This window comes from Gorilla gorilla, chromosome 20 (genome assembly GCF_029281585.2).
Source record: "Gorilla gorilla gorilla isolate KB3781 chromosome 20, NHGRI_mGorGor1-v2.1_pri, whole genome shotgun sequence".
NCBI lineage: Eukaryota > Metazoa > Chordata > Mammalia > Primates > Hominidae > Gorilla > Gorilla gorilla.
This window is the reverse complement of record NC_073244.2, coordinates 16072043-16097361: the sequence shown is the minus strand read 5'-3', so window position 1 is coordinate 16097361 and position 25319 is coordinate 16072043. Positions and strand designations below refer to the sequence as shown.

The following is a 25319-nucleotide window of genomic DNA, read 5'->3' as shown; positions in this document are numbered from 1 at the left end:
TGCTCAGGAAATGTTGATGGAATAGACGAATCAATACATTGACAGTATAGCCACATATCTTGAGGTATGTCTTGAGAAGGGAGATCAGCAGGGACATGATGCTTGGCCTCATCTCCAGTGCCATCTCTGCGTGGACTCTGGCCTGCCCCTCAGTGACATACCTTTGCTGACCGCTGTTGGTAGGCATTGCTGTGATCAATGTACCAATTCACATTCAGGGCTCTCTTGGGGGCTGTGATCTGGACGTGGAGATCCTGGATGCCCTTGAAGGGGACAGCTTCACGGAAGCAGGTCAGAGCTTCAAGGGCCACCACCGTGGTCTGAGTGTTGGAATGGGGCGGGGAGGTGGGGGAACGTGGATCAGTACCACAGACAGCACTCGAGAAACCATCGGCCGGCGTGTCAGCACCACGGACAGCCCCCCACACTCCCCCGTTGGGCTGGGCGCGTCAGCACCTCGGCTAGTGACTCTGGCCCTCACCTCCCGGGGGTCCCCATCACCTGGGTGGACCTGAAGGCTCCTCCCAGCTCCCGCTTCTCTAGTAGCCACTTGGCTATGGCGTGCGTCTCATTGTACTGGCCCAGCTCCAGCTTCTGCATGAGCCCATAGGCTGTGGCCTCAATGGTGTACAGGGAGCCCAGGTTCTGCTCATCCACTGGCCAGTGGGTTTTGTCTAGAAACAGGGACGCCCGCCTTGTCACCCAGAGCTGGGCCCACCCACCTTAACCTGCCCTCTTCCTTGTGTCATCTGGCCCAGTTTTCTCATCTGCCATCTTACTGATCACCTACTTTATTTTTTGTAGAGATGGGGGAGTGGGGGTTGGGGGGGTTCTGATTATGTTGTCGAAGCTGGTCTTGAGGCCGGGAGGCCTCAAGCCATTCTCTCACCTCGACCTCCTAAAGTGTTGGGATTACAGGCGTGAGCCACCATGCCCAGTCCTGATCACCTACTTTATGTGAAGCTCTTTGCTGAGGAAACGTGGACATCCAATTTTCAGAATGACCCTGGGAAACGGGACTCTATTTTCCGATGGGGAAATTGAGTTTCAAAAAAAAAGTTCCTGGCTGGGCGCGGTGGCTCACACCTGTAATCTCAGAACTTTGGGAGGCCAAGGCAGGCGGATCACCTGAGGTCAGGAGTTCGAGACCAGCCTGGTCAACATGGTGAAACCCTGTCTCTACTAAAAATACAAAAAAATTAGCCAGGTGTGGTGGTGGGTGCCTGTAATCCCAGCTACTCAGGAGACTGAGGCAGGAGAATCACTTGAACCTGGGAGGTGGAGGTTGCAGTGAGCTGAGATTGTGCCATTGCACTCCAGCCTGGACGACAAAAAAAAAAAAAAAAAAAAAAAAATCCTTCGGGTCCCTCCAGTCCCATTGCAAGCAAATTTTCCTAGTTCCACTTTGCTTGACTTGCAGAATGGAGAAGATGGGATATGGACCCTTGGGGATGAGATAGCATCAGCCATGGGATTTTTTTAAAATTTTTATTTATTGATTTATTTATTTATTTAGAGATGGAGTCCCACTCTGTTGCCCAGGCTGGAGTGCAGTGGCGCCATCTTGGCTCACTGCAAACTCCACCTCCCGTGTTCAAGTGATTTTCCTGCCTCAGCCTCCCGAGTAGCTGGGATTACAGGCATGTGCCACCACGACCGGCTGATTTTTTTTGTATGTTTAGTAGAGACGGGTTTTCGTCATGTTGAGCAGGCTTGTCTCAAACTCCTGACATCAAGTGATCTGCCCGCCTTGGCCTCCCAAAGTGCTGGGATTACAGGCATGAGCCACCGCGCCTGGCCCATGGGAAGGTTTTATAACCTTTCCATCCTTGACAACACCAAGCACTCTTTCCACTTCAGGGTGTTTGCCTGTGCTGTTCCCTTTGCTTGAAATGCCCATGGCCTTTCATGAAGGTGTGCCTTAAAAAGGGTTTTTTGTTGTTGTTGTTTTTTTTTTTTTTTTGGCCGGGCACGGTCCCTCAAACCTGTAGTCTCATCCCTTTAGGAGGCCAAGATGGGTGGAGATCAGGAGGTCGAGACCATCCTGGCTAACACGGTGAAACCCCGTCTCTACTAAAAATACAAAAAATTAGCCGGGCGTCGTGGCGGGCGCCTGTAGTCCCAGCTACTCGGGAGGCTGAGGCAGGAGAATGGCATGAAGCCGGGAGGCAGAGCTTCCAGTGAGCCGAGATGGCGCCACTGCACTCCAGCCTGGGGGACAGTGCGAGACTCCGTCTCAAAATAAATAAAAATAATAATAATAATTTTTTTTTTTGGCTGGGCACGGTGGCTCATGCCTGTAATCCCAGCCCTTTGGGAGACCGAGGTGGGCGGATCACCTGAGGTCAGGAGTTTGAGACCAGCCAGGCCAACATGGTGAAACCCCATCTCTACTAAAAATACAAAAATTAGCCGGGCGCAGCGGTGGATGCCTGCAATCTCAGCTACTTGGGAGGCTGAGGCAGAAGAATCGCTTGAACCCGGGTGATGGAGGTTGCAGTGAGCCAATATCGTGCCACTGCACTCCAGCCTGGGCAACAGATCCAGACTCCGTCTCAAAAAAAAAAAAGTTTTTATTTTTTATTTTTTATTTTTTTATTTTTTTTAATAGAGACAGAGTCTTGGTCTATTGCCCAGACTGGAGTGCAGTGGGATGATCACAGCTCACTGCAGCCTTGGCTTTCTGGACTCAAGTGATCCTCCTGCCTCAGCCTCCCTAGTAGCTGGGACTACAGGTGCGCACCACCACACCCAGCTAATTGCAAACTTTTTTTATAGATGGGGTCTCACTATGTTGCCCAGATTGGTCTTGAGCTCCTGGCCTCAAGAAATCCTCCTGTCTCAGACTCCCAAGTAGCTGGGATTACAGGCATGAGCCATCACACCTAGCAGGTATGTCTTTCCATCTTTCATCTCAATCGTCCAACCTGTACTCCCCTCCCCTTGCCATCTCTCCCACCCACCTTGTGTGTTATCATCTCAGTGCTTGTCTCATTTTGGAATTATTATTATTATTTTGAGATAGAGCCTCCCTCTGTCACCCAGGCTGGAGTGCAGTGGTGTGATCTTGGCTCACTGCAACCTCCGCCTCCTGGGTTCAAGCGATTCTCTTGCCTCAGCCTCCCAAGTAGCTGGGATTACAGGCACCCACCACCATGCCCAGCTAATTTTTACATTTTTAGTAGAGACGAGGTTTCACCATATTGGCCAGGCTTGTTTAGAGCTCCTGACCTCAGGTGATCCACCTGCCTCGGCTTCCCAAAGTGCTGGGATTACAGGCGTGAGCCGCTGCTCCAAGCCTCAGTTTGGAATTATATAGTGACCTGTCTATCTTCTGATTGTCTCTTCCAAGGACGATGGGACCCTTGAGGGCAGGGAACTTATCAGTGTTGCTCACCTTGGTCTCACAGGGTCTGAGCTCAGGCGTTGATACACAGTGGATACTCAGGAAACACTAAGTGATGAATAACACGTTGCTGGATTTGAGATCACCCCCTCCCCACTCCATGATTGAGGTTGATTAAGAAGCATCCCACACCCACTAGGGCTGGCAAAGCTGTGCAGGCGGTCGTTGGCTTGGGAGCTGTTGGCAAGGGCCAGTGCATAGGAGGCTATGGCTACGGCAAAGGTTGTCCGAATGTCGGGAAGTTTTCTCTCCAGGAAGCCGTAGGCTCTCTCGATGCTGGCCATCAAATTCTAGAGGGTCAGAGGGAGGGGCCAGAGGGAGATGATCAGAGGAAAGAAGTCTGGGAGTTAGAGGGACCCAGAGGGATGTGAGGGTGGGGGAGTTTTCCAGATGCTGGGGCTAGAGGACCTTACAGATCCTGCCCTCCTCTCTGGGGTCCTACCTTCTGTCTGCACAACTCCTTTCCCTCATTCAGGGCTATTAGGACAAGAGCTGTGAGGGATACATCCTCCTCGGAGCCTTGGTGGCCACCCTGTGGATGCAGAGTTCCATCTGTGATTCCCTCAGCATCTTGGAGATGCCTTCCTCAGCCTCTCCTGTCTGACCCTGAGAAGTTTCCAGGTACCCACCTCTGGGCTGGATGATGGTGGAGGTGGGATGAAGACAGAGAGGAGAGGTTTGCCTCCCTGGGGTCTGCCCTACTAACAAAAGCTATCGGCCAGGCTCAGTGGCTCATGCCTATAATCCCAGCACTTTGGGAGGCCGTGGCAGGAGGATCACCAGAGGTCAGGAGTTTGAGACCAGCCTGGCCAACATGGTGAAACCCTGTCCCTACAAAAATACAAAAATTAGCTGGGCATGATGCGGGTGCCTGTAAGCCCAGTTACTGGGGAGGCTGAGGCAGGAGAATCGCTTGAACCCGGGAGGCAGAAGTTGCAGTGAGCCGAGATCACACCATTGCATTCCAGCCTGGACGACAGAGCGAGACTCTGTCTCAAAAACAAAACAAAACAAATAAACAAACAAAAAGCTATCAACACAAGAAGCTGAGCTCTGTAGACCATCTCAGAGCATTCTAGCAGCAGCCCCATTTTACTGATGAGAAAACTGAGGTCAGAGTGGCAAAGTCTTCCCATTGCTAGAAAATGGCCAACTCAGGGTCCAAACACCACTTTAGTACCCTGGCTTCCACCCTCTTCCCCTGTCTGGACTTGAATAGTGACCCCAAAATTCATGTTCACCTGGGACCTCAAGATGTGATCTTATTTGGAAATTGGGTCTTTGAGGATGTAATTAAAATTAAGAAAAGGTCATACTGGATTAGGGTGGACCCTAAGTCTAATAACTGGTGTCCTTATAAGGTCATGTCGGCTGGGCGTGGTGGCTCACGTCTGTAATCCCAGCACTTTGGGAGGCTGAGGTGGGTGGATCATGAGGTCAGGACATCGAGACCATCCTGGCTAACAGGATGAAACCCCATCTCTACTAACAATACAAAAAATTAGCTGGGCGTGGTGGCACAAGCCTGTAGTTCCAGCTACTCGGGAGGCTGAGGCAGGAGAATCGCTTGAACTTGGGAGGCGGAGGTTGCAGTGAGCTGAGATTGCACCACTGCACTCTAGCCTGGGCGACAGAGCAAGACTCTGTTTCAAAAAAAAAAAAAAAATCCGGGTGCGGTGGTTCACACCTGTAATCCCAGCACTTTGGGAGGCCAAGTGGGGGTGGGGGTGGGGGTGGATCACGAGGTCAGGAGTTCGAGACCAGCCTGGCCAATATGGTGAAACCCTGTCTCTACTAAAAATACAAAAAGTAGCTGGACATGGTGGCACTTGCCTGTAGTCCCAGTTACTCAGGAGGCTGAGGCAGAAGAATCGCTCGAACCTGGGAGGCGGAGGTTGCAGTGAGCTGAGATCGTGCTACTGTACTCCAGCCTGGGCGACAGAGCAAGACTCTGTCTCAAAAAAAAAGAAGGTCATGTCAGTGCTAGGGGTGATGGCTCATGCCTGTAATCCCAGCACTTTGGGAGGCCAAGGTGGGCAGATCACCTGAGGTCAGGAGTTCAAGACCAGCCTGGTCAACATGGTGAAACCCCATCTCTATTAAAACTACAAAAATTAGCCGGGCATGGTGGTGCGTGCCTGTAGTCCCAACTACTCGGGAAGCTGAGGCAGGAGAATCACTTGAACCCAGGAGGCAGAGGTTGCAGTGAGCCGAGATTGCGCCATTGCACTCCAGCCTGGGCAACAGAGCAAGACTCCATCTCAAAAAAAAAAAAAAAATTAGCCAGGAATGGTGGTGTGCATCTGTAGTCCCAGCCACTGAGGAGGCTAAGGCAGGGAGATCTCTTGAGCTCAGAAGTTTGAGGCTGTAATGAGCCATGATTGAGCTACTGCGTTCCAGCCTGGGCGACAGAGCAAGATCCTGTCCCTAAAAATAATAACAATAGGCTGAACTCAGGAGGCAGAGTTTGCAGTGAGCCGAGATCATGCTACTGCACTCCAGCCGTGGCTCATGTCTGTAATCCCAGAACTTTGGGAGGCCGAGGTGGGCAGATCACTTGAGGCCAGGAGTTTGAGACCAGCCTGGACAACATGGTGAAACCCCATCTACTAAAACAAAAATGTAAAAATTAGCTGGATGTGGTGGCAAATGCCTGTAATCTCAGCTACTCGGGTGGCTGAGGCATAAGAATCACTTGAACCCAGGAGATGGAGGTTGCAGTGAGTTGAGATCATGCCACTGCATTCCAGTCTGGGTGACAGAGTGGAACTCTGTCTCAAAATTAATAATAATAATAATTTGGCCTGGTGCATGCAGAGATGGCAGCAAAAGCACTTTTTGGAGGGGAGTTGGAGGAGCCCGTGAGTGGTTAAGTGTGAATAGTGAGAAGGGAGGGGTGAGGTGAGGCCTAGGAGGTGATACAGACAAAGATAGCTGTGAGCCACAGCAGGTGTTTGAACAGGGGAGAGACCTGCCAGGCTGCATTTGAAAGACATTTCTGGATGCTGGTGTGAGGGGACTTTTGGTGGGGATGGGTATGCAAGCTGGGGAGGACTCAGTTCCTGAGGGAGGAGGGCCAGGGCAAGCCACTGCTTGATGTGGGGATGAAGAAGAGATGGGTTCCCAGATATGCCCAGCCTCACCCACATTCTAACAGAGTATGAGGTGGTTCAGACCAGGGGGGGATGTGATCCTTGGCGCTGAGCCTCAGCTCTTTTCTGTTCTCATTCTGCCCGAGAACAGATTGGGAGCCTGAAATCCCCCTCTTAGTGCACAGAGTCCCTCGGATTTGTTTGAATGGCCCAGGCAGGGAGGGCTGTGATCACCTGCATGGATGTCATGACCACAGGGCCCTTCTCCAGGAAGTGCCCATCCTCTGCCTGCCTGTCAATGATGATCCAGTTGGCCATGTCACAGAGAGAGGACAGGCTAAGCACTTGAGTTGTCATTGTAGAGTAGGCCAGGGCAAAGACGCGGAACACATAGCTTGTGAGCCTGTCAGGAGAGAGTGAAGGTGACACCTGCGAACCGCGGCCAAGGGGGCTCTGGGATAGGGGAGTCTACACCATGGTCCACACCATTCCAGGTGGACCCCTGTCATTCGCCGCTGCCCAGGTCTGCCAGTGTAGAATGCCCCAGGGCCGTGCGCTGGACACCCCAAGATCCCATGACTCTACAGTGTGGGTGCTCCTGGGTCATCAGACCCCAGGCTGGCCCCTTGGGCTTCCAGGGTGGCAGTGGCAGGAGAGATAGGGTCATCCTCACCAAGTGCTTCCTGGGTTCCCCTTGGAGGTGCCGTCTGAACTCCGGTGGGTCAGCATCCGAGTGTAGCCTGGGGAAACAGAGCAGGGCTTTGAGGGACAGTCAGTGTTATCAGGAATAACCTGGCGGGCAGGGACTGGAGGTGACACGGGGGTGTCACACATACAGGTAATCTAGAAGGGGAGACCTGTTGTCCAGGTGTACTTTGGAGGAGTGTTTAGGGCCCAGATGTAAGTGAGGAGCAGGGCTCAGGAATGACTTTGAGGGACCCAGGATGCAGTTGTCTCTGGGTGTAACCCAAGAAACCTTCACCTCAGGGACTCTGGGGCAGGGCATGCTACCCTTGGAGTTGCTGCTGGAAGAAATCATAGAAGGTGTTGTTGTCCACATGTAACCTGGGAGATGGGGCAACTTGAGGGGTGCTACGTGGGAGTTTTCTTTTATTTTTTTTTGAGACGGAGTCTTGCTCTATCGCCCAGGCTGGAGTGCAGTAGTGTGATCTCGGCTCACTGCAACCTCTGCCTCCCAGGTTCAAGCAATTTTCCAGCTTCAGCCTCCCGAGTAGCTGGGATTACAGGCATGCGTCACCACACCTGGCTAATTTTTGTATTTTTAGTAGAGACGGGGTTTCACCATGTTGGCCAGGGTGGTCTCGAACTCCTGACCTCAGGTGATCCACCTGCCTCGGTCTCCCAAAGTGCTGGGATTACAGGTGTGAGCCACCATGCCCGGCCCTCTTTTTATTTATTTTTATTTTTTTGAGACTGGGTCTCACTCTGTCACCCAGGCTGGAGTGCAGTGGTACAATCATAGCTCACTGAAGCCTCGCCCTTCCCTGGTCAAGCTATCCTCCCACCTCAGCCTCCCAAGTAGCTGGGACTACAGGCATGTGCCACCACACCAGGCTAATTTTTTTAGAGATGAAGTCTCACTATGTTGCCCAGGCTAGTCTCAAACTCTGGGGCTCAAGCAATCCTCCCACTCAGGCTCCTGAGTAGCGAGACTGCAGGCGTGAACCACCATACCTAGCCAATTTTAAAATTTTTTGTACGGATGGGGGTCTCACTATGTTGCCCAGGCTGATCTCAAACTCCTGGGCTCAAGTGATCCTCCTGCCCTGGCCTCCCAAAGTGCTGGTATTACAGGCGTGAGCCACTACACCCAGCCTTTCAGGTGTATTCCGAGCCTCGCTACTCGGGTATTACTTGAAGTTCCCCTGGAGGCTTACTGTTTGCTTGGAGCATTGGGGTGACAGTATCTGGACATTACCTGTGGGATTACTGCTTGAGAAAACCTGGAGGGAAAGTTGGAGTCTGAGGGTAACCTGGGACCAATTAACTCAGAGGTCTATGGGTGTTACTAGGGGTGTTCATCTCTGGTTGCTCCCTGGGGTGTGTGGTTGTAACCTGGGGAAGTATCAGCATACAGGTGCAACCAAGAGGCCACTGCCTGGGGTTATTCTGGGGTTTGCTGCTTGGGTGTTCCCTAGGGTTCCCTGGGAGTGGCACTGAGGGGGTGTAACCTGGGACAGGGCCTGAGTATAACATCCTCTCGCAGGATGGCTTTTTGGGAGAAATCAGGGTGTCTGTCATAAGATTGAAGCCTGGAGGTCCGGCGCAGTGGCTCACACCTGTAATCCCAGCACTTAGGGAGGCCAAGGCAGGTGGATCACCTGAGGTCAGGAGTTCTAGAGCAGCTTGGCCAACATGGCAAAACCCCATCTGTACTAAAAATCCAAAAATTAGCTGAGTGTGGTGGCGGGCACCTGTAATCCCAGCTACGCAGGAGGCTGAGGCAGGAGAATCACTTGAACTCAGGAGGTGGAGGTTGCAGTGAGCCGAAACTGTGCCACTACACTCCAGCCTGGGTGACAGAGTGAGAGTCCGTCTCAAAATAAATAAATAAATAAAAGTAAAAATACAAAAATTAGCCAGACATGGTGGCAGGCACCTGTAATCCCAGTTACTCGGGAGGCTGAGGCCGGAGAATGGCTTGAACCTGGGAGGCGGAGGTTGCGGTGAGCCAAGATCACGCCAGTGCACTTCAGCCTGGGTGACAGAACGAAACTCCATTGCAAAAAAAAAAAAAAAGATTAAAGCCTGGGAAAGTGGTCAGGTGAAGAATTCCCATGGGTGTGTCACAGCTAGGGGATGACCTTGGGGAATTGGTATCAGGTTGTAGTCTGGGGAAGGAGTCATAGTTTGGGTGTTAATGCCTGAGGCGGGGGCTGGGGGGTCCCATGAAGATTTCCCCAATCTTGGGGGTGCCCCAGCCACCCTCCGGGAGATCCCCAGGCACCCTCATGGAGGCCCCAGGAGGGTCCTCGCTCTCACCGCTGACAATATCCTTCATCACCTGGTCCCTGTGCTGCACCCCGACCTTGCCGCACTGGCCGGTGGTATCCAAATAGCGGGACAGATGATGACGGGCATCAGGGAGCTCAGCGTCTGCTCAGGGCAGCCTGTGGGGACCCGCAGCAGCCGCTGAATCTCACTGGGTGTCAGGCTGCCCACAATTGTCTCACCAAGGATGTCACCTGTCAGGTGGGTGAGTTGGGTCACCCTGGGAGTGGCCTATGCTTAAGCCACGGTGGTTTACTGATCGCCCCACACGGCTCCTCCTGCTCTGGTGCCTCACGGACCTTAGAGGACCCAGAGTCAGCCCTCCCCATGTCCCTGTGTCCCCCAGCACCTTGAACGCTGATAAACACTTCCGCCTCCGTGTCGGGTACCATGTTCAAGAACTCCTGTCTTGGCACCAGTTTTGTCTGGGTCTGACCTGAATAACCACAACCTTCTGTGACAAGTGGGCTCTGGGGCTGGGGAAGTCAGGGTGCACAGAGCCCGGGGCTGGGGCTCAGAATCCCTACCTGAGCATATCCCCTCATGCCAACTGCTTCCTCCTCCCTAGCACAGCCCCAGGATCTCACAGGCCCCCTGCAGATCTCACAAACCTTGGGGTTCCAGGACGATGCTATAGGACGTTTGCTGGATCTGAACCCCTGCCTGAGGGATGAGATGAGGATATAAGTCAAAAGCAAAAACAGTAACCACAGTCAGAATGACAATCGCAGTGATGGTGAGAGGAGGCATTGCTTGGCTGTGATAAGCACAGACTCTGGAGCCCAAATACCTGGGTTCGAATCCCAGCTCTTCTGCTTCCTAGCTGTGTGTCCTTGGGAAAATTAGTTACCCTCTCTCTGCCTCAGTTTTCTCATATGTCAAAGGGGGATAAGAATAGTCCCTCACTCATAGGGTTGTTTGGAGGGCTGAATTAGTTATTTATTTTTTTTTTTGAGATAGGGTCTCACTCTGTCACTCAGGCTGGAGGCAGTAGCACGATCTCAGCTCATTGCAGCCCCCACCTCCCAGGTTCAAGGGATTCTCATGCCTCAGCCTCCTGAGTAGCTGGAATTATAGGTGCACACCATCAAGACAGGCTAATTTTTGTATTTTTAGTAGAAATAGGGTTTTGCCATGTTGGCCAGGCTTGAACTCCTGGCCTCAAGTGATTCACCTGCTTCAGCCTCCCAAAGTGCTGAGATTACAGACATGAGCCACCATGCCTGGCCTAGTTAATTTTTTTTCCAGAGAAAAAAAAACTTCAGGTTGCCCAGGCTGGACTCGAATTTCTAGGCTCAAATGATCCTCCCACCTCAGCCTCCCAAATAGCTGGGAATACGGGGGGGTGCCACCACACCTGACTGAATTAATATTTTTTTATTTTTTGAGACCGAGTCTCGCTCTGTTGCCCAGGCTAGACTGCAGTGGCACTATCTCGGCTCACTGCAAGCTCCACCTCCCAGGTTCACGCCATTCTCCTGCCTCAGCCTCCTGAGTAGCTGGGACTACAGGCACCCGCCACCACGCTCAGCTAATTTTTTGTATTTTTAGTAGAGATGGGGTTTCAACGTGTTAGCCAGGATGGTCTCGATCTCTTGACCTCATGATCCGCCCGCCTTGGCCTCCCAAAGTGCTGGGATTACAGGTGTGAGCCACCGCGCCTGGCCCGAGTTAATATTCTTAAGCATTTATATCTTAAGTGTTAAACATGTGTTTGTTAAGTAAATAAAGTTTTTTGTTTGTTTGTTTTTTAGAGAGAGGGTCTTGCTCTGTCGCCCAGGCTGGAGTGCAGTGGCGTGATCTCAGCTTCAGGCTCAATCTCATGGGCTCAAGCAATCCTCCCTCAGCTTCCTGAGTAACTGCGACTGCAGGTGCACAACACCATGTCAGGCTAATTTTTAATTTTTTTCTAGAGAGGTCTTGCTATATTGCCCAGGCTGATCTCGAACTCGTGGGCTCAAGCAATCTTCCTGCCTTGGCCTCCCAAAGTGCTGGGATTATAGGCATGAGCCACCAAGCCCAGTCTAATAAAGTATTTTTGATAGGCCATACACTGGTTCTGGGTCATTTTCCCAGCTCTATGTTTATTCAGGGATGTGATGATTATCCTCATCCTGCAAGCAAGGAAATGGAGGCTCAGAACAGAGAAGTTAAGTAAGTTGCCCAAGGTCACACAGCAGAGACAAGATTAGAACCCAGGCCTGACTCCAAAACTCTCAAGTGGGGGCTTGTGACCTGACCCCCTCACATCAGTCCACTGACTAAACTTTTTTCTTCTTTTTTTCTTTTCTTTTCTTTTTTTTTGAGACCGAGTCTCGCTCTGTTGCCCAGGCTAGAGTGCAGTGGTGCATTCTTGGCTCACCGCATCCTCCACCTCCCAGGTTTAAGCGATTCTCCTGCCTCAGCCTCCCGAGTAGCTGGGACTCCAGGTGTGCACCACCATGCCCAGCTAATTTTTGTATTTTTAACAGAGTTGGAGTTTCACCATGTTGGCCAGGCTGGTCTCGAACTCCTGCCCTCAGATGATCCACCCACCTCGGTCTCCCAAACTGCTGAGATTACGGGCTTGAGCCACCATGCCCAGCCAACTGACTGAACTTTCAAATCTGTTCTCTCTCACCTCACTCCCATCTAGGAGCCTTGCTTATCGATCCTGGGCCCACTTGCCAGCCTGGACCTGGTGGAAGCCCCGCTGTCTGCACCAGCAGCTAGTGAGTTGGGGGTGCCCATTACCCAGACCAAGAGTGTCTTCTTCACATGGTCCTGGACCCCGTAGCCCACAGCCTTGACCTCCACATCCACTTTGCCTGTCTCCAGAGGGAGAAGCACAAAGTGTACTATCTTGGAGGAGGTGGGGGGCACGACCACCACCTGGCGGGATGGTGCTCCTGGCTTTGACACACTGCACAGTGTCTCCTTGTGGGGGAACTCCACTCGGACCTAGGGCAGGATGGGCAAAGGGAGGGGGTATCGATGTATGGTGTGGTCCAGGACCCTAGGGTCACAGTCCCCTCCCCACCCTGAGATGCATGTGTACGTGACAGCAAAGCCTAGTGATGACGACCACAGACCCAGCCTGAGTCAGAGCCCCATCTGCCATTTATGTGCTGTGTGACTCCAGGCAAGCCCTTTAACCTCTCTGTGCCTCAATTTCCTCATCTCTAAACCAAGAACAATAATAGTACCCATCTGATGGGGTTGTTGTGAGGTTTAACTTCCCTTCCTTCCTTCCTTCCTCTCTCCCTCCCTCCCTCCTTCCTTCTTCTTTCTTTCTTTCTCTCTCTCTTTCTCTTTCTTTCTCTTTTTCTTTCTTTCTTCTTTCTTTCTTTTTCTCTCTTTCTCTCTCTCTCTCCCCCCCTTCTTTCTCTTCTTTCTTTCTTCCTCTGTCTTTCTCTCTTTCTTTCTTTCTTTTTTTTTTTGATGGAGTCTCGCACTGTCGCCCAGGCTGGAGTGCAGTGGTGGGATCTCGGCTCACTGCAAGCTCCACCTCCTGGGTTCATGCCATTCTCCTGCCTCAGCCTCCCGGATAGCTGGGACTACAGGAGCCCGCCACCATGCCCGGCTAAATTTTTTTTTTTTTTTGAGATGGAGTCTCGCACTCTCGCCCAGGCTGGAGTGCAGTGGCTCAATCTCGGCTCACTGCAAGTTCTGCCTCCTGGGTTCACACCATTCTCCTGCCTCAGCCTCCTGAGTAGCTGGGACTACAGGCGCCCGCCACCACGCCCGGCTAATTTTTTGTATTTTTTAGTAGAGACGGGGTTTCGCCATGTTAGCCAGGATGGTCTTGATCTCCTGACCTTGTGATCCGCCCACCTCGGCCTCCCAAAGTGCTGGGATTACAGGCGTGAGCCATCGCGCCCCGCCAAATTTTTGTATTTTTATTAGAGATGGAGTTTCACTGTGTTAGCCAGGATGGTCTCGATCTCCTGACCTCGTGATCTGCCCGCCTCAGCCTCCCAAAGTGCTGGGATTACAGGCATGAACCACCATGCCTGGCCCCCTTTTCTCCTTTTCCTTCCTCCCTCCCTTTCTTTCTTTCTTTCTTTTTCTTTCTTTCTTTCTTCCTTCTTTCTTTTTCTTTTTCTTTCTTTCTTTTCTTTCTCTTTCTCTTTCTTCTTTCTTTCTTTCTTCTTTCTCTTTCTTTCTTTCTTTTTCTTTCTTTCTCTCTTTCTTTCTCCCTCCCTCCCTCTCTCTCTTTCTTTCTTTCCTCCTCCTCCTCCTTCTTCCTCTTCCTCTTCTTCTTCTTCTTCTTCTTCTTCTTCTTCTTCTTCTCCTTCTCCTTCTTCTTCCTCTTCTTCTTCTTCTTCTTCTTCTTCTTCTTCTTCTTCTTCTTCTTCTTCTTCTTCTTCTTCTTCTCCTTCTTCTTCTTCTTCTTCTTCTTCTCCTTCTTCTTCCTCTTCTTCTTCCTCTTCTTCTTCTTCTTCTTCTTCTTCTTCTTCTTCTTCTTCTTCTTCTTCTTCTTCTTCTTCTTCTTCTTCTTCCTCTTCTTCTTCCTCCTCTTCTTCTTCTTCTTCTTCTTCTTCTTCTTCTTCTTCTTCTTCTTCTCTCTCTCTCTCTCTCTCTCTCTCTCTCTCTCCCTTTCTCTCTTTCTTTCTTGGTCTCACTCTGTCACCCAGGCTGGAGTGCAGTGGTCCAAATACAACTCAGTGCAGCCTCAAACTGCTGGGTTCAATCGATCCTCCTGCTTTAGCTTCCCGAGCAGCTGGCACCACAGGTGCATGCCATCAAGCCTGGCTAATTTTTTTAAGATCATTTTTTGTAGAGACAAGGTCTCACTTTGTCACCCAGGCTGGAGTGCAGTGGTGCAATCACAGCTTACTGCAGCATTGACCTACTGGGCTCAAGCGATCCTCCCACCTCAGCCTCTCAAGTAGCTGAAACTGCAGGTGTGCAGCACTATGCCTGGCTAAATAAGAGAATACCTTAGATTTTCCAAAAGAGCCACCACTTCACTGACCCATAGGAATAAAAATACACCGAATTTCCTTTTCTAAAACACACTAACAGGCTGGGCACGGTGGCTCACACCTGTAATCCTAACACATTGGGAGGCTGAGGAGGGTGGATTACTTGAGCTTAGGAGTTTGAGACCAGCCTGGGCAACATGGCAAAATCCTGTCTCTACCCAAAATACTAAAAATTAGCCAGGCATGGTGGCCCACACCTGTGATCCCAGCTACTGGGGAAGCTGAGGCACGAGAATTGCTTGCACCTGTGAGGTGAGATTGCAGCAAGCCGAGATCACGTCACTGCACTCCAGCCTGGGTGACAAGGCAAGATTCTGTTTCCAAAAATAAAATAAAATATGCTGGGTGCGGTGGCTCATGCCTGTAATCCCAGCACTTTGGGAGGCTGAGGCGGGTGGATCACTTGAGGTTAGGAGTTTGAGACCAGCCTGGCCAACATGGTGAAACCCCATCTCTACTAAAAATACAAAACTTAGCCAGGCATGGTGGCAGGGCACCTGTAGTCCCAGCTACTCAGGAAGCTGAGGTAGGAGAATCACTTGAACCCGGGAGGCAGAGGTTGCAGTGAGCCGAAATCGTGCCACTGCACTCCAGCCTGGGTGACAGAGCAAACTCTGTCTCAAAAAATAAATAAAATGAAATAAAGCCATTAAAAAATAAAATAAAATACACACTAGCAGAGGTTTTGGCAGGAAGTTGAGGGCTGGGGCTTCACCTTGGCCTGGCGATCCCTGAAATTGTACAACACAGCTTGGATCTGGACCTGCTCATTTCTGATCACAGAGGAGGGCAACTTAAGTTCCACAAAGAACGATTTCATAGCTGTCAGCTCAAAGGGGTCCGAGACACAGAGACCTACAACCAGGAGAGCACATTGGGTTTAAGCAGAGGCTCCGCTGGGGGAGGGGCTGGGTAAGGTCACCATACCCCCATTCCCTTGGCACTGGGCTTGCTGCGGCTCACCTTGTCCAGCCTTGAGGCTGACCACCACAAACTGCCACATGGTGATGGAATCTGGCACCTTCACAGAGATGGGGTAATGGGAGATGCTGTTGTGAGTGAGAAAACATCACTGAGTTTGTGCTGGATAGAGCTTCTGGATTTGGGGTCACCATGCAGGGGTTATGGTCACTATTGAGGATCATCAGATCACCTCATTAGTGACAGCATCACTAGAGGGTCATCCTTTTAGGGAATCCATTAAGATGTTTTCCCAATTATGGGACTGTCCTGAGGCTCAATGTCACTGCTGGGGTCATTGTCCCTGACCAGCATCCACTGATGATTGCAAGGACCTGGGACCAGATTCTGGTATGGAGGCTGATGTCTTACCCCGATTTACTCTTTGGCAGAGTGAACTTCCTCCAGAGCCAACTCTCAGGGAACAAGGTCCGCACAGGCATGTCATCCAAGAAGAGGTCATCGAAGTCCTCTTCTTCATCCGCTGGAGGGAGCAGGTGTGAGGTGGAGTCTCCTTCATGTTTCTTCCATGTTCCATCAGACTCCTTGTGGAGTCCTCCTTTCCAACCCTTCATGGCTCATATCACCCCTTAACCTGTCCCATGTCACTCTATATCCCTCCATGAAGCCCCCCACCCTGCATCTCCTGCCATAGCCCCCTCACTTGTCCCCAGACGCAGTTGATCCTCTCGAGCCTCCCGAGTCAGGGTCTCAGACAGATGGCAGCAGTCCAGGAAAGCAGCCACACAGGCTGGACCATGGCGGACATGCCAGGTCCTCTCCTCACAAGACAGCCCCACTGGGCTCTCCCGGAGCCCAGCCTCACAGCACTTTTGCTCCAGCTCTGTCTTAAACTTGTTCACTGTGGGCCAGAGTCAGAGGGAAAGAGGAGGGTTGGGCAGGACCTAAGAAGCTGGGACCCATTCACCTTGATGTTATGCACACCTTGCCGCTATTTAGCAATTACTCTGTGGTAGATTCTATGCCTAGTGCCTTATCTGTGCCCTTTCTGAAGCCTCATATTGAACTCACATGGTGAGATTCTGACAAGGAAGCTGAGCCACAGAGACGTGAATTCATTTGCTTAGAGTCAAGGCTCCCAAGTGGCAGAGGTGGAACCAGAATCCATACTGCTTTTTTTTTTTGAGATGGAGTCTCATGCTGTCACCCAGGCTGGAGTGCAGTGGTGCAATCTTGGCTCACTGCAACCTCTGCCTCTCAGGTTCAAGCGATTCTCATGCCTCAGCCTCCCATGTAGCTGGGATTACAGGTTCCCACCACCACAGCCGGCTAATGTTTGTATTTTTAGTAGAGACAAGGTTTCACCATGTTGGCCAGGCTGGTCTTGAACTCCTGACCTCAAGTGATCCACCTGCCTTGGCCTCCCAAAGTGCTGGGTTTACAGGCATGAGCCACCATGCCAGCCTCAGAATCCATGCTTCTAACACCTGGTGCTGCCTCCCATCTTCCTCTGACTCCAGGCTCAAAGCCTTTTCTTCTGGTCCACATTCTAGCCTTCAGGATGGCAGTTTAGTCAGATATTGTCCAATGACACTCAAGACCTATGTCTCCTTTTATCTACATTCCATCCTGAACCACAGAGGCTAGACATCTGAAAACTACATTTCCCAGACTCCCTTGCTGCTAGGGTTCTGAATGGGATTAGATGCAGCCACTGAGATGCTTTTATGAGAGATCTGGGAGATAGAAGAGAAGCAGAAACCATTTTTCCAGCAGCAGTGGTAGCTGATGGGTGGGCTCCAGTCTATGTGTGTTTTTGTAATGGGCATGATTTCGTGTTTGATTATCAACCTACCAGCCCTTTGAGAGATATTGGCAGCAGTTTCCTGATATTTCATGGATTGCAAGACTGAAGTGGGTGATCTTGAGTCCCAGCCAGCAGCCTTCCAACTTCCACCCCAAAAGCCCATCTAACGATTTTGTAAGCACCAAACTCCCCCTATTAGATCCCTCCCTGCTGGAAATACATAGAGTGGTTTTGGTGTCCTGTTCTAAGCCCTGATGGATACCATAAGTTGGGGAGATGGAGGGAGACATACAGCTTTAACACTGACCTGCATTCCTCTTTGTCTCCAGCCTCTTCAGGGAGTGGCGACGGCGGCTGGGAGGAGGGTCCTGGGGGCAGGGCCAGTCTGGGGGTCAGAGGGAATGATGATAGAACAACCGCCAAGATCATTATCAATATCCTTGATGATGTTTATTGGGTGTTTGCTTTATGTCCAGCACTTTATATGCATCACTTCATTTCATCTGACAGCCTCCTATATTCAAGACTTGTCACTTAAAAGCTGGGCGATTTTCAACAAGTCACTTAACCTCTCTGGGTGTTAATTTCCCCAGTGAAGTAAAATGGGCATAATCATAGTTCTATCAATGAGATAATGCATATACAAGTACTTAGCACTGGGCCTGGCATGTAATAAATAAGAACTATTATTAATATTACAATTTATAGCTGAGAGAATACACTCTTAGTTGTCTCCAAATCCATTATCATCCCTCATCTGTGACAAGTAAGCCTCCATATTGTATAGATCACACAGAATAAAGACTACATTTCCCAGCCTCTCTTGCACTTAGGTGGGGCCATGTGACTATATTCTGGCCAATGAGATGTGGAAGAAGCGTCCTCCCCTTTCCACTTCCCTTCATCTTGCTGCCTGGCATGGATAGACTCCTAGAAGGAGTCCGAGTCCCAGGATGACCTCTGTAGTGTTACTGAATGAGAAATAAACTACCTGTTTGACTTAATGTTATTTGTATCTTTGATACACATGGCTAACCCTGTCTTAACCAACACACTGTGAGTTACTTCTATTATTATCTCTATTTTATGGACAAAGAAATCAAGACTCAGAGAGAAATGTGACTGGCCCATGGTAAGTGACAGGATGTGGATTACGGCCCATATCTGTTTGACACTAAACCCAAGTAGGCAGCACTGCACCCATTTCTGCCCTCCTCTTGCCCCAACCCCCCAAGCCTGTACCTGAGCTTGCCAGGCTATCCATTCCTGTGCTGATTTTCAGGTCCAATCCAGCATCCTTGAACACAGCCAATCTGTCTTTCCCACTTCCTCCTGTGCAGCCAATGTCATGTTCCTCCACCACATTCCAGACCTAGAGGTCAAGACAGGAACGTGGATTTGGGACCTTTATGACTCCTCCATGAAAGGAGAAATGGTGTACTGGAATTGCAGGCTCAAATCATAATTCTCATACTATCTCCCATTTTTTGAGCTCTTATCACCTTTCAGTCATTAGACTTTGCACCATCTCCTTGAATCCTTACATTGATGTTGTCCTCTTTGTGGCTGAAGAAGCTGAGGCTCCAGCTAGAATATCCTGGCAACATCTTGGCCCAAAGCCCACATGCTCTTACCTTCTTCTGAGTGAGCTTGTGTTTGCTGTTCAAGACATAGACAGCCTTGTCCACAGCCACCAGCCCCACTGTGGCTTCTGCATCACCTGTCACCTTTAGTTCGACTTGGCTGTTGGGCTCCAAAGACTGGAAGAATCTATCACTCTTCAAGCCAACTTTCAGCTGAGCCAAGAAAAAGAGAGATGTCAGAAAAAGGGAATCATAGACAACACAACTACACTTTCAGGCTTACGTTCCCTACTGCTCTGGTGGAGCATCTGGGAACTCCACTAGGCTAATCCCAACTCTGTATATTTACTTGCATCATCGCCACACCTTGTGTTGAGCTCTTAAGGCCACATATTCTCCTTCTCTTCCCTGGCTTCCAGTTTGGGAATGCCTAAACTTGTACAGCCCCTTTCTGGGGCTTTATGATGGTGATGCACAACTACAAGGAGTTTGGCTTACCGTTCCTATGCATCTGTCATTCACATCAATCCATATGGAATCAGCCACCAACTCAGGGTCTTGGCTTGCTCCTCTGGGAAGTAAATAAAAGGCCAGAATGCGGAAGGAGGGCAGCATCGCTGAAGTGACATCAATAATGGCTGATGTGTAGACACTCCCCTGGCTTTTTGGCTGATGTTTGGCACTCACAATCTGGCCCTTACTCAGGACCTTGGAGACAAGGGAGGTCAAGGATGAGAAGGGAGGGCCAGTCTTTCTCTGAATCTGTCCCATCCCACAATGGAGGCTCATAGTCTCTTTTCTTCAGCCTCTAGATCTGAGCCCACTCAAGATTGTTGCCACTTTCACATCTTTTTTCATAGTTTCTCAAACTCAGCAAGCCAAGGTTTTTCCAAGGAAAGAATTCCTTGACTCAGACCCTGGTCCTAGCCCCTCACCAGGATGGCGAAGTGAGTAATCTTGTCCTTGGTTTTAGGGTCCTGATGCCTTGTGTTGAGGCTCAGCTGGATGCTGCTGCCAACCTCTGTGCCCAATGTCTTTACGTCGATGTGTAGGAAGTTTCCTGACCCATCCTGAGTCAAGTAAGGCCAAGCTGTCATCTTGGCTGAAGCCTGCTCCTCTGGCTGAAGAGATTCCTCAGTTTTCACCTAGGGAGGATGATGGGCAAGTAAACCCCAACCCTTCCAACTCACACAGCTATAATCCCACCCTCCTTGCCTTGTCAAGTTGGTACCTCAATGGGGAGCTTGTCCAGATTTGCATCTGTGTTGATGGTCAGAGTGGCCAACCCCTCAGCTGAGGTGTACACTTTTTGGTCTTGGGAGTGGACAAAGACTCTGGAAGCTGGGGACCCATCAGGATTTGAGACGAAGACCTGAGGTGGAATCTGGGGTAAGGTGAAGGAAAAGCCTGCGGTGGCCTGGTGTGAGAGTTGAGACTGGAATATGATCTGAATAGGACTGCTTTGTACAACTTTATACATGGTGCACTAAACAACACCGGGGGCACCATTCATATTAGAGTTTTTATGAATGGCACCTCCTAGAGCTTTGCAGTGTACAACCACATGTGGTTACCCTGGGTGTTGCAGAGCTGATGGTGAGTGGGAAGACTGAGAGTGGAGAGGGAAGGAGGACACATGAGAGCCTATAGGAGACTTGGAGTAGGATTGGTGCCAAAGGATATCCCTGACTTTCCTAATGCCCATCCAAATTAATATATGTGAAAAGGCCATGCTTTGCTGTGCAAATGCAGCCTCTAGATAAACCTTCAAACACCACCTTCCAGCCTGATTGTGGCCTCTAAGTCCCCATAGAGAAATTCTGGAGCCATCACTGTGCTTTGGGGTTAAGGTTTGGGGGAACTCTGGGATTAGTCTGGGGAACATGATAGACTCAACCTTCAGATGAGTTGGATGCAGGTGAGTCCAGTGTGGGTTTTTGTCTCTTTGTGGGAAGTCTGTTTTGGGGAGGGGGCCCTGAGTCCCTGGGTGTAGTGAGTCCAGACTCTGACCCGAAAGTAGAAGGGCATTCCTGGCTTGAAATACTGGGGTGTCCTGGTGAACTTGATGTTGTATGGGCTCTGGACGATCTTCACCCCTGAGGTCTGAGCTTGCACCATCTCACCCCCTGTAGAGACAGTGGGAACATAGAGTTTGTGAGGGAGTTCAATTTCTTAAGTGAGTGGCAGGACTAGTATGAGAGCCCCATATTGGTGAAGGCAGAGAAAGACAATAACACTATTTCAGCTCCTTCCACCCATTTCTCTAATGAGGAAACTGAGGCTGGGAGGTGGCCCAAGGTCACATGGGTGAAGTGTCTGCATTGGGCAAGAACACCATGTCCTGACCTCAATCAGGGGCCAGGGTGAGGGTGGCACCTGAGGAGAACACGGTGACATTGACAAAGATTGAGCCTCCAATGAAGTCCTCTTCTGGGCCTTGGAATGTGGCCATCAGCGTGTCCTTCTGGAGGGAGACATGGCCCAGGCCTTCAGAGATCTGTTCTTAGGGTAAGATAGAGGAAGAGGATATGGTTTTATGGGGAGCGTTAGAGAGTGGAGTGGATTGGAGGTTGGGGAGGAGCTGAGATTCAGTCACCTCCACCCTCTGCAGGGAGCTTTGGATAGGGATCCGGCGGGAGTCCAATTTCACCCCGAAGATGACCAAAGCATGTCCGTCCACTGGCTTGTTAAATATATACCTGGGGGATGGAGGACAATTCCACTGTCTCTGAAGCACCCACATACCTCATGCTGCTTCAGAGATGGCTGTGCAAAATTGGGAGGGGCAGAGGTGGCCCTTGGAAACTTAGATGGTTTCATTGATGACCCACACAACTCTGGGAGGTGACGAATATATCCCATAAAGCCTTGATGGGTTGCAGATGTGGTCTAGGCAATCTCTCAAGATGGTGGAGGTGGACTTCAAACTATATAAAGCCACAAAGAAGTCTGGGCAACCTATGAAGTGGCCTGTGCAGCCTCACCAGGGAAACTAGGTGGCCTATGTAGCATGTTAGAGCTGCAGGAATGATTCATATAATGTCCAGAAGTGGCAGACATAGACCATACAATCTCAGGTGGACAGCATTGCCTGCACAACCTCATAGAGCAATGCAGATGGTCTGTAAAACACAAGGCAGCAAATGTGTCATTTACCATCACATAGAGCTGCAGAGATGGTCTGGACAATCTCATGATGGCAAAGATAACCTGTACCACCTCATAGACTTTCAGAGATGGTCTAAACTGTGAAGTGGCAGATGAGATGAGATGCAGTACAACACTACTGGGTAGACAAGGTGGCCTGTACAACTTCATAGACTTGAAGAAATGGTTTATACAGCCTCACAGGTGGCAGACATGGTCTGTACAACCTCACAGGACAACATAGGTAGCCCAGAATATCTCATGGGTGGGAGAAGAGTACGTCTGCCACCCTAAATGCTACAGAAGTGACTTGCTTCTCTCTTTCTTTTTTTTGAGACGGGGTCTCACTCTGTCACCCAGGCTGCAGTGCAGTGGCACAATCTTGGCTTACTGCAACCTCTACCTCCTGGGTTCAAGCGATCCTCCCACCTCAGCCTCCCTAGTAACTGGGACAACAAGCATGTGCCACCACTCCCGGCTAATTTTTTTTTTTTTTTTGAGACAGAGTCTCACTCTGTCACCCAGGCTAGAGTGCAGTGATGCAATCTCAGCTCACTGCAACCTCCGCCTCCTGGGTTCAAGCGATTCTCCCACCTCAGTAGTCCCTGAGTACCTGGGACTACAGGTGTGCACCAACATGCCTGGCTATTTTTGTAGTTTTAGTAGAGACAGGGTTTTGCCATGTTGGCCAGGCTGGTCTTGAACTCCTGACCTCAGGTGATCCACCCACCTCAACCTCCCAAAGTGCTGGGATTACAGGTGTGAGCCACCACGCCCAGCCAGCTTGGCTATTTTTTTTTTTTTTTTTTTTTTGGTAGAGAAGGAGTTTTGCCATGTTGTCCAGGCTGGTCTTGAACTCCTGGCCTCAAGTGATCCTCCTGCCTTGGTCTCCCAAAGCACTGGGATTACAGACGTGAGCCATAGCACCTGGTGCTTGTTTCTCTGTACTCAATCTTTGTGTCCCTGGTCTTCTGGCAGAGCTGGGAGGAAGGGGACTCACCGAGCCTGGATGTCAATGCCCAGAGCCTCATCCCTGAGGTAAAAGAAAGTCTTATTTGGGACCAGTTGGACCTCAAAAGATGGGAGGACTGGGAGAAAAAAAAAAAGCCATGGTCACCCTCAGTATTCTACCTGCTCCCTCGTCCCCTCCCAGTCCTGCTCCTTCCTTGGTGGCTCTGCCAAGCCCCAAGGGCTGGAACACCAGCACCCAACACTTAGCATCCAGCTCAGGCCCTGGGTTACAGCAGAGGTTCCCCTTGAGACCTCCTTTCTATTCCAAGTCCTGTCCCTGGCATATTCATCTTGCTCACCCCACCCACACCTTTCTCACCATATTCCTTCACATCAAAGGCAGCCTTGAACTTCTGCTTGGGTGTACTTTGGTAGCTGGCTTCGATGGTCCAGGTCCCCAAACTGAGGCACAGAAAGTTAAGAGAGATGGAGACAGAGAATGACAGCCTCCCTTGCCACCCCTCGGGCTCCCAGACCTGACAAGGGCACCTGACAAGCTCTGGGAGGTGAAAGGAGCTGAAAAAGAAGCCATCCTTGGCCATCAGACTCTGGCTAATCACGGTGATTCCCTTTGGGTTCTGTGGGGATAGGGGGTGGGGCTGGTGACTGCCCTCTGGGAGGGCCCTGGTGGCTCATGCCCCCAGGACTTCAGCACACCGTGTAACCCCAGTGTCCAGGATCCACCACCACCCCCCACCCCTCATCGGGAAAGACCACCTTGATGTCCAGAGTGAATGTCCTGGTCACAGGGTCCATCTTGTGGTTCACAGTGAACACCTGGTAGTGAACTAGGGGAGAAGGAGGACTCTGAGTATTTTGTAGAGGAAGGGAAAGAGAGAGAGAGAGAGAGACTTTGCATCTTGGGCAGTGGCGGGGTAGGGGGCACTTATGCATAGAGAGAGATCTTGGGAGGTGGAGAAGATTTTAGGGGATGGGAGTATCTCAGACATTGGGAGAGACTGGGGATGAGAGCCAGTGATTGCCCTGAGCCAAGTGCCTCGGGGCTGTACCCAAGTGCTCAGGGGTGTAGATGGTCTTCTCCGTCTGGATAAAGATGTAGCCAGCATGAAGAGCCACCAGCACCATCTTCTCCATGAATGAGGAGCCCGAGGTGGGTGCCCAAGTTGCCCGGATGATGACATATTGCTGCCCTGGTTTTGGGGGGTACACCAGGCTCTCAGGAATGTGAGAGAGATATATATCCATACTCTTCAGGCTCTGCTGGGGTCTCGCTGGCTGGGGGTAAAGCCCTGGGACAGATCCTGGGAGGAGCAATTGACTGAGGGTCTTCTGACTCTGCCTTTGGGAGCTAGGTTGCCATGTGCAGTTGTGTAGGTTGCTCACTGCACAAGAGCACCCAGCCAAAGGAAGGACGAAATCCAGTCCCTGCTCATCTTCCCAAGCTACCAACAGAAGGCACCTTTTATAGTTCTCAGAGAGGCATCAAATGGGCTAGTGGAGGCTTCCTGGAGCCCAGGCTTAGGGACTTTTGGCTTCTAAATGCACAGGATATTAGAGGAGTGGTAAGTACTTTGGGCCCTTTATCTACTCTCTGGACACAAAGTCTGCCCCTTTCTACCTTTATTGCTGACCTGTAGCCTCCCTTTGGGGTCACACATTCCAGCCTGTCACCCACCGTCACAGGTGCCTGGTCCATAAAGTTGTTTCCTGGTGAGAGAATGAGCTGGCTCCTTGCCAACACTGTCTTCCTCATGGGGAAGTCCCACACTGTGACGTTCACCTTGAGGGTCCTTGTGAGGGGCTGTCTGGAGTCTGAGTGGGCCTGAATGTGAATGCTCTCCGGACTGCCAACCCTCAGAACTCGGGGGATCACCAGGATGTACCTGCCAGTAGACAAACACAAGGGCATTAAGGGACTTGGGTAGGGAAAGTGACACCGAACACGAGTCATAAGCTGGAATCACGCAGACATCAGATGTGCAGGAAGCCGGCTGAGCCACCTCCATTCCCCAGACTCACAGAGGCTCAGCGTGGATGAGGGGGCTTCCCAAAAGAAGCAGAATCCACCCTAGGGGCCAGGGCATTTCCATGGCGGGTGGGAGGGTGAAAGGAGGCCACAGGCTGCAGATGTCTGTCCTCTTGTCTGCCCTGGCCCTGGCCTGTTTGCCTTGACTTGTCATGGCTGAGTTAATATCTAAACAGGTGTGGGGCAAGAATCCCTATAAATCCAATGGGGCGGAGTTGGGGGTGTTTCTTACTTCCCAGCCAAGCCTCCAAGATACTCTTGAGAAGTGCCCCAGCTGCTTCCCTGGGGGACAGAGTGGTAGGAGAATTGCCTGTCCCATGAGCCACGAGGGTCTTATCCACGCCCCTCCCCGCCTTTTTTCTGAGACAGAGTCTGGCTCTGTCACC

At 50.9% G+C, this 25319-nt stretch overlaps 1 protein-coding gene across 6 annotated transcripts; it reads right to left on the bottom strand.

Annotated features, from left to right (window-relative positions):
• Nucleotides 1-3397: 3397 nt before the first annotated feature.
• On the bottom strand, nucleotides 3398-25076 carry LOC101123861 (complement C3-like). Of its 6 annotated transcripts, XM_055371695.1 has the most exons (26): nucleotides 24927-25076; nucleotides 24583-24790; nucleotides 23957-24097; nucleotides 23436-23734; nucleotides 23266-23348; nucleotides 22936-23023; nucleotides 21385-21487; nucleotides 21165-21285; nucleotides 20799-20914; nucleotides 20020-20160; nucleotides 19724-19933; nucleotides 19287-19496; nucleotides 18840-19001; nucleotides 18448-18577; nucleotides 17513-17590; nucleotides 16102-16299; nucleotides 15810-15921; nucleotides 15441-15526; nucleotides 15193-15332; nucleotides 12382-12450; nucleotides 10122-10173; nucleotides 9860-9946; nucleotides 7172-7238; nucleotides 6733-6901; nucleotides 3849-3938; nucleotides 3398-3696 (listed from the first exon to the last, which is right to left on the bottom strand). In XM_055371695.1, exons 4-26 carry the CDS (start codon nucleotides 23486-23488, stop codon nucleotides 3445-3447), a joined length of 2817 nt encoding a protein of 938 aa, XP_055227670.1. In that variant the 5' UTR covers nucleotides 23489-23734; nucleotides 23957-24097; nucleotides 24583-24790; nucleotides 24927-25076; the 3' UTR covers nucleotides 3398-3444. The 6 variants fall into 6 exon arrangements, with proteins under 6 accessions (XP_055227670.1, XP_055227665.1, XP_055227664.1 ...); XM_055371690.1 differs by lacking the exons at nucleotides 3398-3696; nucleotides 3849-3938; nucleotides 6733-6901 and adding an exon at nucleotides 9502-9704 and having other exon boundaries at nucleotides 7175-7238; nucleotides 12244-12450; XM_055371689.1 differs by lacking the exons at nucleotides 3398-3696; nucleotides 3849-3938; nucleotides 6733-6901; nucleotides 7172-7238 and adding exons at nucleotides 9125-9216; nucleotides 9502-9704 and having other exon boundaries at nucleotides 12244-12450.
• Between the last annotated feature and the right edge of the window lie 243 nt (nucleotides 25077-25319).

Coding starts and splice junctions, on each gene's coding strand:
- LOC101123861 (XM_055371695.1), bottom strand. CDS start 23,488: ATGGCCAAGGATGGCTTCTTTTTCAGCTCCTTTCACCTCCCAGAGCTT. Junction 23,349..23,435: donor CACCTCCCAGAGCTTGTCAG/GTGCCCTTGTCA, acceptor TCTGTGCCTCAG/TTTGGGGACCTGGACCATCG. Junction 6,902..7,171: donor GGGAACCCAGGAAGCACTTG/GTGAGGATGACC, acceptor CTCTCCTGACAG/GCTCACAAGCTATGTGTTCC.